At 35.3% G+C, this 11794-nt stretch overlaps 2 protein-coding genes across 4 annotated transcripts; one reads left to right on the forward strand and one right to left on the reverse strand.

The window, feature by feature from the left end:
• Positions 1 to 514: 514 nt before the first annotated feature.
• On the forward strand, positions 515 to 2858 carry LOC18037881 (glutaredoxin-C3). 3 transcript variants are annotated; one of them, XR_002904612.1, is made up of 5 exons: positions 515 to 756; positions 1474 to 1547; positions 1643 to 1774; positions 1868 to 2008; positions 2591 to 2858. XR_002904612.1 is itself a non-coding variant. In XM_024180587.1 (4 exons), the coding sequence occupies exons 1-4, from the start codon at positions 584 to 586 to the stop codon at positions 1921 to 1923; spliced, it is 435 nt and encodes a 144-aa protein (XP_024036355.1). In that variant the 5' UTR covers positions 515 to 583; the 3' UTR covers positions 1924 to 2209. The 3 variants fall into 3 exon arrangements, 2 of the variants coding, with proteins under 2 accessions (XP_024036355.1, XP_006425566.1); XM_024180587.1 differs by lacking the exon at positions 2591 to 2858 and having other exon boundaries at positions 1868 to 2209; XM_006425503.2 differs by lacking the exon at positions 2591 to 2858 and having other exon boundaries at positions 517 to 756; positions 1643 to 1741; positions 1868 to 2209.
• Positions 2852 to 6492, reverse strand: LOC18037882 (probable methyltransferase PMT27). The gene is made up of 8 exons (XM_006425504.2): positions 5253 to 6492; positions 5029 to 5178; positions 4526 to 4796; positions 4309 to 4419; positions 4058 to 4232; positions 3718 to 3990; positions 3436 to 3630; positions 2852 to 3317 (listed from the first exon to the last, which is right to left on the reverse strand). The coding sequence occupies exons 1-8, from the start codon at positions 6468 to 6470 to the stop codon at positions 3101 to 3103; spliced, it is 2610 nt and encodes an 869-aa protein (XP_006425567.2). The 5' UTR covers positions 6471 to 6492; the 3' UTR covers positions 2852 to 3100.
• Between the last annotated feature and the right edge of the window lie 5302 nt (positions 6493 to 11794).

Raw genomic sequence — 11794 nt, forward strand, 5'->3', positions numbered from 1 at the left:
TTCAACCAATAAATAATTTACCGTTCATTTCTTAGAATAAAGGCCATTCACACACAATTATATAAATCCCTTTCCACTCTATGTGATAATTTTTCCAAAGCGACAAATAAAGCCTAATGACTCATTTTAACGAGACATTCTAATATGTTATTTTATCAGTGACCTCAAGGACAAAAAAAAAAAAATTCTATTTTGCTTCTTTTTTTTTTTTTAACATCTTCTATCCGTTAATTAGGCCTTGGGCCCTTGGCCCGTGGGGTTAGATAAACTATGAGGGCTCTCAAATTGCGGCATGGAGCATTCGGCCTGCTACGCTCCAGGCTCCGTATCTACATTTATTATTATTATTAATTTGGACCTGTCTATGTTACAGATTCTGTAACAAACATCTCCCGTCATCCCACCATCCGATTTTCTTTTGTTTAGTTTCTCACTCCACATCCAACCACATCCAACGGCTGATGCTGCAGTCTGTACCTTACAGATTCTGTAACGTAGTTTTGTCCTATTATTATCATTTAAAGATTGAAGAAGAGAAACATTAGCGTGCTGTCGATGGTTGTTCGACTTTTGCCGTGAAGAAATGAAGAAGCGCGGTTGGCAGTCGCGATTTCTTGTTGAGGCGGTGGGCCTATTATTCTTCTTGCTGCTCGGAAACGCACCAACGGCCACTGAAGCCGACCATTCGGTTTCGGCTTTTGTTCAAAACTCCATCTTCTCCAACAAGATTGTCATTTTCTCCAAATCCTACTGCCCGTACGTCTCTCTCTCTCTCTCTCTCTCTCTCTCTCTCTCTATTTCTTTTACTCACCAAAATATGTTTTCATTTTAATACGGTTACGTTTTTTGCGTTATGTTACATAAATGATGACTATGATCGTTTCTACTGAATTGGGGTTTTTTTTTTTTTTTACTGTAAATTGGGCGCTTCGATAAATACAATTTGATTGAAACGCTCAATATGCGATTTAATATTACAAAATTTTCACTCACAGACCAGGATTTTTTCCCAGTCGATCAGAGTTGGAAGCCCAATTTGGAGACATCTGTGACAAATGCATTAAAATCTTCCAATATTATTTTCAGAAATGAAACTTTGGCATTGCTGGTAGCTGTTCTATAAGTGGTAAACTGTTTCTAAACGAGTGGAGATTGGTGGTTAAACAATCACGCTTCGATCAGTTTAGAAATAGAAAGATGTCTCTTTTAGTTCATATTATAGACTCTGTGATAGTTCTCAACTTCTCGTATTAGGAAATTTTTCTGTGTAGACTTGGTTTCTGTTTGTTGACTCAATTGCAAGTTCTATTGGCTATTGTCTTTTAAGCCGTTTGCATGGCCGGAGTTAAAGGATGCTGTCCTTAACTTGTAAATTTGAGCAAAACTGACCATACTGTGACAGTTGCTCTATCTCTCACGAACATCATGGACAAAATTTAATGAAAATTGGACTTTCTCTTACCCTGTTTCCAGTTATTGCTTGCGTGCCAAGCGCATATTTGCTGATCTAAACGAGCAGCCATTTGTTGTGGAACTTGATCTTCGAGGTATCTGTCTACTATTGTTGTTGTAACTAGCTGCTCTTTGTTGTCAATTTGGAAAAAATGGCTTTAATTTCCTATGTGATTGCTAAAATGTGTAGATGATGGGGCTCAAATTCAGTATATTCTTTTGGATCTGGTAGGCCGACGCACCGTCCCACAAATCTTTGTGAATGGCGAACACATTGGTGGTGCTGATGGTTGGTCTCAGCTCTCTCTGGCTCATTCTACTTGTAATTTAAATTTCTTCTTGTCACCTTACCCTTGCGGTGCAACCACCTTTTATCTGGTACTTATGATGATTCCCTGTTATTCTTATGATTCAGATCTCAAGGCGGCTGTCCTGAGTGGTCAGTTGCAGCAGTTACTTGGTACAAGTTGATGTGATGCGAGGATGAGAAGCATATGCATCCAGTCTATAACTTTGTGTGGAAATTTCATACAACACTGGATTTGAGCAAGTCTTGGTGAGAATTTTATTTGTTAGCTATATGATGTAAGCCAAAAGCAATTATACAGAATTTGCCAACCCTTTCTCAATGGAAAATTGATGTTCCAGTAAAAAGTTTTCTTGTACATGTAGTTTGGATGTGAAAATGAGATGCGGTAACATTGATAATGTTTGATTCATCTTGAATGTGGAAGTTGTTGTTGCATATTCAGACTTACTATACAGAGTTACTCATTTACTTATTTTTGCCAAAAGCAATGATTTGGAATGTGCCTCTACTTTCTCTGTCGAAAACTGATGTTCCAATAAAAAGTTTTGTTGTGCATAAAATTTAGACTGTGGGAGATTACGCCATTTACTTTCTTTCTTTTTTTTTTTTTTAAATCACATGCAAAGTATCCAGTCTTCTGAAACAAAACTGAGTTAATGCGGATATCATTCATTGAAAATGAGACATTCGAGTTCTATTACAAGTCTGTGGTAAATGATATATCATCTGCTGAACTAGTACTATAAGCTTATTCTTTTTTTTTTTCCCCTTTTTCTTTAATCCACTTTCTGCTGTTATAACAGTTCATCAAATTCTGGTCTAATGCAGGTTTGTATTGCTGCTTTCACTTCTGACAAATCATAAATTGAAGATGAAAATGATTGGTAGCAACAACTAGCTAGTTAGGAGATATGTGCATTAAAGAATTATGATGAGGATTAATTTTGCATTTATTTTCATCTTACCTGATGAGTAGGAAAATTTTTGCATGAAGTTCAGTTCAAGAAGATATGATATGTTATAATTTGTTTTTTATATTTTATTTGCCCATAACAATCAACTATACCATATTAAAAAGTATTGCGATTTGAGAAGTCCTAATTTTTATGCTTTCTAGCATCCATGGTTCTGGGGGAAAATATCACCAATCTGGCAGTTACACTACTTGCTATGGTTACATATTCTTAGGAGCTTTACATCCTGGTGAGAACAATCGATGCGTTTTCACCTTGCCAAATTTCAGTATAAGAAGATGCCCCTATATCTGACGACTATGCTAAATAGAAGGCAAAATGAGCCAGCCCCTCGCATACACTCTGTGATGCATCTTCTCCACGATCAGGATGAAGGTTGGTATGTGTCTGGCCGCCAATTGCCTTTCTGAGCACTGAGTACCCCTTCTTGGTCTTTGGAGAAGGCGAAAAGAATTTCCCAGTGTAGAGATTTAAGGAAGTTCTCAACTTCAGTCACTGCACTGGGCTCATCACGAACAATCAATTTACCTCCAGGTCTGATTATTCTGTCGACCTCTGCCATCACGGGAACAAGTTTGCACCTGTCAAATTAAAACAAACCCAAAAGTATAGAAATGGGGCTTCTAATTAAGATTGAAAGAGGACAAGAAAATGACTAGAGACATCAGGAAGATGAAGTGAGTAATCAATAACTTATACCTATTTTTAAGCTGTGAGAAAAGATGATCAGCGTGCAAGAGATCGTAGCTACGTGGGTAAGTGCTGAAAGATTCACACCAATCATGGTATATTCCAAAAAGACCACGCTCATATATTATGGGAAGCGTATCTGGAGAATTTACATTCACTACATTCATAACCCAAACTTGCAGGTCCTTCAAAGCTGCCGCAAATCTGCAAGTAGGAGGCAGAACTTACATCTCGCTTGAATGGATGAACAAATAAAAAAAAATGGAAAAAGGGAAAAAGAAAGTAAAATACCCTCCGTAAACAGCTCTCATGTCCATAACATTTCTAACATTAGACCAATTGATACCCAATCCGCTCATGTATGACGTGCTCACCACATATCTCCAATGTTTATAATCTCTTGTGAAATCTTGAGGAGCCGGTCTGCCGTAGATTCCCATTTGGGAGCTGTTTAACCAGTAAGGAGGTCTTTGCAATCGGTGGGGCCACGCCTCCGGCCACTGACTTCCTCTCTCAGCCTTGTCAACGGGCACGCGATGCACACACGCCTGCAGAGGCACATACCTGAAATGAAACGGACTGTTTATCAGTCAACTTACAGCAAATTAAACTAGCGAGTTAAAACACCTACCAGGCAGCATTTGGATCTTCTTCATTTTGGCACATTGGAGGAGTCATCTGGTTTCTTTTCTCGTAGCATTCGTTTGTGGTGGGTTTACGGTAAATGGCAAACCCAGCAGAATTTAGCTTATCCATCTTGATAGTCACGAGCTCCCAGCACATGGATACGGTCAAATTGGACATTGCTAGAGAAAATTACTACTCCAAGTCAGCTTGAATGAGTCGAAAGCCGAAATTATACATACTATGTTGGAAATTTACCATTCCAGATTTCAACATCTTCTCCAAGCTTTTGATATACAGGAGTGGCTGACCAAACGAAGTAACCCCCAGGTCTTAAAACTCTGTTCAATTCCAGAAGAAGTTTACCACCTGCACAGAAACCAAAAAAAAAAAGAGAGTTAAATCTAATTTTTTGTCAGCACCATTAAGCAAGTAAACTATGAATCTAAAAAGTTAGATTTATTGACGTATATACCGTCTATGTGCCAAGGCACCCTACAACGTGCACAGTGAACCAGATCAAAAACGTTGCTTGGAAATTGCAGCCGCTTAGTACCCATAACAGCTGATATTGCAGGGATTCCTCTTTCAAGGGCAAATTGGATTTGAGCATCGTGCTCATCTTTTGGTGCAAATGACATTGTAAGAACATCTCTTTCGAAAAGGTAACCTCCGAAGCTGGCAACTCCACACCCAACGTCCAAGCTCACTCGAGTGTACTTTCCCCATGCTATTTTGGGTACCGCCTTCCACATAAGAAAATTAATTTTTCAAGTTGAATAATGATAATAAAAAAATTGCTAAAGAAATTCAGTTAGACAAAGTTTAGAAAAAATAATAAATAGATGAAATCGATGGTAGTAACGATCGATACAGTTGTCGTGCTATATATATAGACCAAAAATATCACCCTAGCCGTCCAAGCGCCAGCAGTGATAGTGAACAAACCTGGATCTCTGATCCAGTGGGGAAACTCACCTGCTGAATAAAATCAATATAATGGAGAGCACCATGTATGAACTGGGTTCCACCACCAGGAAAAGTTATGATCTCACCAGTCACTCTGACCCAGTTTTGGTGCCCCTTCACTTCCGCCAGCATCGGGTGCGGCACATTTCGATACCATATCTGCAAGACCACAACAATAAAGTTCAAAACCCACAGAAATCGTACCAATCGAGGGTTCTTATTCACACTCTTACTTTATCTCTGCTTTTTGGCCATGGGATTGGTACTTTGTATCCCTCAGGAAGGGGAACTAAGCAAACGGGCCCCTCCTCAGGACAATGCCTTTCACGATGTTCATAATGGGCAGTAGTACGTAACTGCTGTATGGCTTTCGTGTTGTCCAAACAAGGTATAAAATCAGGGCCCGTTGTTTCGTTACATAAACGCCATGTGTACCCGTCGATGTTCCCATTACCCTCGTCACCCTCTGATTCATCTTTGCGCCTTTCTTTCTCGTTTTGTGACTGACTTGCTTGCGTTGACCATGACTTCCTTGACTCCAGTGATTCCTTTGGACTACTCCCCGTGTTGCCCCCATCAGGATTCCATGTCTCACTGACGCCCGAGTTAGAATTGGTCAGCTTGTGTTCCTTTGCTCTCTTGCCCTCTGTTTCTTCTGTATTTTCTTGTTCGGTTTCTTGAGTAACATTCTCTGATTTTGGTGAGTCAGAAACTTGAACTTCTTGCTGAGGTGGTGGCTGCAGATAAGGGACTATTTGGTCGCTGAAACTGTGGAAAGGAGTTTCCTCTTTCTGTTGTACATGTTGCTCTTGATGTTTTTCGGTACTTCGTCGTTTATCTTCATCTGATATATGATTTTCAGGATCATTAGCATTTAATGTCTGGTTTCCGGCATTTTCTCGCAGTTGTTGTTTAATCATTTCTTCAGTTGAAGACTTGGCATTATTGTCAAAAACAAAAAATTGTTGGTTTTCAATTAAGGTTTTGTCTTCAGACATTTGAGTGTCAACTTCGTTCTGCTTCTTCTGCTCTTCAATGATTTTCTTCACTTTCTGTTCATCGCTCATCTTGCTATCGTCATCACCAGCACTACTCGCATTTCCTTCATCTTGTTTATCGCTGCCGCCACTTCCTTTCTCATTAGTAATAGTGTAATGAGTCTGATTCGGATCACCTGTTTGAATGGCATCAATGGGGAGAACGCCAGGATTATCCTCGAAGACAGTGTGCTCGTTTTTCTCAGTGGCTTTGAGAGTTTCAGGTTCGTCGGAGAAAGAGAAGCCGCTGTCGCTGGTGGTGGTGTTGATTTTGGGCGGTGAAAAGGTTTTGCCAGTCAGCATCCATACGCCAAGAACGCATAATGCTATGAACGCTATGGTTGTAACGGTCGTTGATGTTGTCGATGACGACGATGAAGGTGAGCGCTTGAGGCCACGCTTGCCTAGAGGCATTTTGCATTCGAAGACAGAGAGAGATGATAATATTATTACTTATTAATATAATAATAATGAAAATTTTGGGTTGATGAATTTCGTTTTGAGGAGGAAAATTGAGAGAAGAATTTTCGCCACGTTGGGACTGCAGGAGAAAGGAGATGTTTAAGCCTTGTTTGTGGAGGAAGATGGAAATTAGATTGAAAGAGAGAGAGTCAGAGACAGAAACATTCTAAGTTGACAGAAACATTCTAAGTTGGAATGTCTTGTGATCCAAAGGACTCGGAGAAAATGGAATGTTTTTCTTGTTTTTCTTGTTTTTCTTTTTTCTTTTTTTAAATACATCCGGACTCTTTGGTAATATTGTTGGATTTAAAATGATTATTGTTAATTATGCTATAAAAATAACTAAGTATAAAGAAAATCAGTTAAACGTTTAATAAATTTTATTTTTTAAAAGTGGTATAAGTTTTAAAAGCAGTCGTATATATTTGATAAATTTTACTTTAAACTACCTTAACAATATAAATTACTGAAATTGACATAATATTAAATAAAAATTTATTTACATATTCATAAACATGTATGTAAAATATTTTTAATGTGTACATATAATAGTTTATAATTAAAATAAATATTTCTATATTATCAATTTTATTTTTATTTTTTGGTTATCTAAATATAATTAGCAATGATAACAATTTATTAAAATTTAATGATTTTATTTCCTAATTAATAAGAATAATTATGAGAAATATAATATTATATATGTGTGTGTGTAAAACTAATTCTCTGATTCATATTTTGAAAACTATTTTTTTCTTACTTTTTAAAATCTTCTGTAGAATAAAATGATTTTGTCAAAAATAATTTATAAAAATATTTAGTAAGTACCAAAATTAACTTTTAACTTTCATCACATTTAAGACTCTTAAAAATAATTTTAAACAGGTTCATACTAACTATATAGAGCTAATAATGTTGTTATAGGACTTTTTTTTAATTAATAATGGGCCATAGTGTGATCCATTTTCTCCAGGCCAATCATTTTATTGATTTGGGAATATTTAGTTACAGAATAAGCCTTTTTGACAGCCCTCAAAATTTATCATAAAAACCCTTCTTAATTAAACTTAGCTAAATAAGCAAAGATACATAATTCATTTCTTATTTTCTGAATGGAAATTCAATTAAATAATTAAATAAATTATTCAACCCATTTCATAATTTATATTTATGTTTTAATTTTAATATATTTTTTGAGAAAATTGTAAAAGTATAGATTTATGGAGATAGAAACGATTAAATTAGAAGATAAGAATTGATATTTTGGGATTTATGCATATTTCATAAATAAAAACTATGAGATAAATAATTTTTTTTACATGGGAAGATGGTTAATTTTGATTCAGGGGTTTGTATTTTATAAATTTTACTGGGGTATTTTAAGAAATAAAATTTAAAAGGGGTGTTATAAGAATTTTTTATGGGTGTTGAAAGTTCCACTCTGTTGTTAAATCCGAAAGACTGATGCTAGCTGCACCCTTGAATTTCTTCGTACAATACTCTTTTTTATTTTTTGATAACTTTTTTATGAGATGAAATTACATAAAGTACAGATATGAAATTAATATTAAATTAACACATATAAATATTTTTCTTTACGTTAACATATCTTCACACCACTTCGTCTTCGTTAACTCCTTATTTCTTGTCTAATATAGAGTAGATTTAATTTTATTTTTGATAGATTCAAAATAATTCTGAAGTGATAAAGAGAAAACATACAAATAGTTGATGATTATCAAATTTCAATTTATATATATATATATAGATTAATCAAATTTATTGAAACTTCATCTTGCAATTTTTTATCTGAAGAAAAACACATCAGAAGCTAAGGGAAAAATAATAAAAATTCTAGTAAACAAATTGATGGGGGTGCGAAGATTTAGTAGCAAAATGAAAATATATGCTCATTTTAATTTAATTTATCTTCTTATCTTTTTTACATAATTTTTTTTTAAATTAAGAATAGAGATACGAATATAAAAAAGGGAATTAGGAATTCGACAATGGTACCAACGAATCCAAGATTTCATTGGTAATGCACTCTTCATCGACACTTGCATGTTCATCCGTATTTGTAGACCAATCAATGAGGGCCTAACTTCTATAAAAAATTTTAAAAAAAAAAATGCTAAATAACTTGAAAATGTTGTCAGCATTCATGGCCTTGAAATGTCAAATGAGTTTGGAAGGCATGGGCCTTGTTTTTCTTTTTTATCTTTTTAGAGTTATTATTAATTTCGGATGCTTAGAGGTTTTATTTATTATTAATTAATGGCCGGCAATTGAGGCTTCTCTACTGCTCCTTTGATGCTAATGATACCATCATTGGATAGATCACAAGAAATGGAGTTCAATTACATCAGATATGTCGTCAACAAACAACTTTTGATTTTCCGACGAGTCACCGGCCATTAATTTACTTTTTTTATAAATATTAAAATTATATTATATTTATTAAATATACAAAAGTACATAAAAATTTACAATATATAAGCGTATCATTGTATTTTTAATAAAGGGACGAGAGTAACACGATCATTTCACTCTATCGTAAATTAATTTAAGATTTTACTAAACACCTTCACAGTTAAGATTTGGCTGCTCAGCTGCCACACATTAATCTTCGACGGGACTAATTAAAGCACTACCATTGTCACTCGTAAAAATTGAGAGATGGTTACCTTGCAATACAAAATCTATCCTTTTAATTTGTGGACATTTTCAAAGGGAATATTCCCCAAGAAAGTGCTAACTAAATTTCAAACTGAACACAAGAGAAGTTATGATCGAGGGAAGTTAGAGATGATCCACATAAGGCAAACTGACTGAGACACTGAGCACTCTCTCCATTGTCAGGTGCCCTGTCGCTGTTGGACTTGGAATTTTCCTTCTGCAATTAAGTTTTTTGTTTTTATGAAACTTGTGATATCACTTTTCAGAAGCCCAAACGTCCGACAGAAGCTCTGCATAACTAAACAAAAGAATACTACACTGCGCAAAAAGGACATATTAATTATAGCGAGCTTTTTACATCAAATTATTCCAAAATTTACTGCTAACAAAACATATAAATTGCGCCCACATGCTCGCGCATGCTACTCCTTTCTTTTTTTTCCCTTTAAGAGTTTACATGATCATAGTTGCTCTTTTACTTTCTCTAGTTCATCCTTATTTTTTCCCTTTAATTTGTAATTAATTCAGCAGTACTAGCTCACATGTATATTTCGACCCTTATGCATGCCTTTATCACGAGTAAAATAGGGTAATATATCTCAAAAGCAAGTTGATCTCAAATTAAGCAGAGACAATCGATGATTCGAAGACTTGTTGGGACCAAAAAAGAAGCTGCATTATGGTCCAGCCAATGGGTTTGATGCATTTGCATGCTTCTGGCCTCACTCTAGCTGTGAATGTCACCCACGCCCTATTGAGACAGAGTGCCCTAATCCCACAGCAAGCCCTAGTTAGTATGCTTTGGCTTTGAAGGAACTTTGTTTTTTTTTTTCCTTTCTGTGATGCTTAATTATTGCAATTCGGATTTATTCTCTCTCTGGGAATGAATAATGGAGTTGTGTCTATTAACATTTTAAGCTTTCCAAAGAGACAATTTTAAGCAAAAACTGTCAAGGCTAGCTAGGCTATACCGAACTCAGTTATTCAAGGGAACATGAAACAACAATATTAGCTACAGAAATTAAAGCAGACAGAGCAGCAAAGTTCCTGTGGAATGCAGGCATTACTAGAGCTTCAAGTTCTGCGGACGGTGGCGAGAATGCTTTCATGCGTATTTACTCCAAAAGTCTTGAGGTGGGTACATTTCCCGTCCTACAATTAATTTTCGTGTGCTATATAAGGCACATTTTTTATTCTCTTCCTTTTATTTATTTTAAGTTTTATTATACTCCAATTACTGTCTGGTTGGAAATATATGGTTGTTGATTGATTAGGGTACTTAACTGCGTCTAACTAGCTAGGGCTCAAAGTAATCCATAATTGCTATGGGTTTGGAGGAAATTAAATGATGTAATTAGTTGAGTGTGCAGCCATCTGAAGAGAAAGAACAAAAATAATTTTTAAAAAAAAAATGAGGGGAGAATCCACAGCCAAACTGGGAGTGTCCTTTCTGTAAAATTAAGTTTCTGAACCAGGAAATAGGCATAGGAAGACTTTGTCATATTCATTTCCGGTGAAGTATCTTAATTATCAATATATACTATTATACTGTTATGTTGGCAGATCTGTATGGAGATATGATGACATATTATTCTAATTTGCGAAGGATTGATGACATTCCCGATAAAGAAGACACGATAGATAGAGCACCACAATACTTTTATGACCAACACCCTAATTTGAACCATTTTATGAGTAACTTCTCGAGTACTTCTATTGTGATGTCAAACGTGTAATTTTTGAACCTTAATACAAAAATGAGAAGAATTCAGTTGAAAAAAAAAATGCAATAACAACACGAGGAGGGTGAGATTTTCATGAATTCAAGTTGCTGAATAAAGTTTAAATTAAGATAAACCACATGGCCCCCCCTAAGTAGCACAACATATCTTAGGTTCTTTCCCACCAATGTGAGCTAGATTTGACCTTAAATGCATTTTTTTCCTCATTATAAGCATTGTATTATGCGCATAAATTAACAACCAAGAAATTAAAAGATTTCACCCATTAAACTAACTAGCACCCCAACAATATTGTCACCAGTGGCTCATGTACAAAATAAAATAATTTCTTGACATTAATTATAATCAAATTTGAAGTTTGAGCTCTTTTTTCAATATTTTTCCGTATTAATTAGGCAACGGATTGGAGGGTATTTGAAGGCTTTATTTTTTCCATTTTTTTTAAAAAAAATATAGAGTAGCAAGGGGATAAATCCAGCTGTCACTCTGACGACAAAATGTAATATTTTATACTAATGATCAGATGGATTGATGATAGATTTCTCATGACCAGACATGCTGAAAGACAATAGTACAGAGTCACTAAAGCAACTTCTTTTTTTTTTTTTTTTTTGGGTCATGCTATCAAGCTACCTGGTGAATTTTAATTATTTCAGAAAAATATGGTATAAACAACTAAATTGAAAATAAAGCCCGTCTCATGGGCATAGATAATGGTAATTAAATTTATCATTGGTACTGGATCAACTCAACAAAGCGAAAAAAATCCTTCAAACGAAACCATGTCGTATGAGGGTGACTTTCATGAATTCCTCTTCCCATTCAGCTCTACGAGTCTATGCAGAGCTATTTTGT

This window comes from Citrus clementina, unplaced genomic scaffold, assembly GCF_000493195.1.
Source record: "Citrus clementina cultivar Clemenules unplaced genomic scaffold, Citrus_clementina_v1.0 scaffold_7, whole genome shotgun sequence".
Classification (NCBI taxonomy): domain Eukaryota; kingdom Viridiplantae; phylum Streptophyta; class Magnoliopsida; order Sapindales; family Rutaceae; genus Citrus; species Citrus x clementina.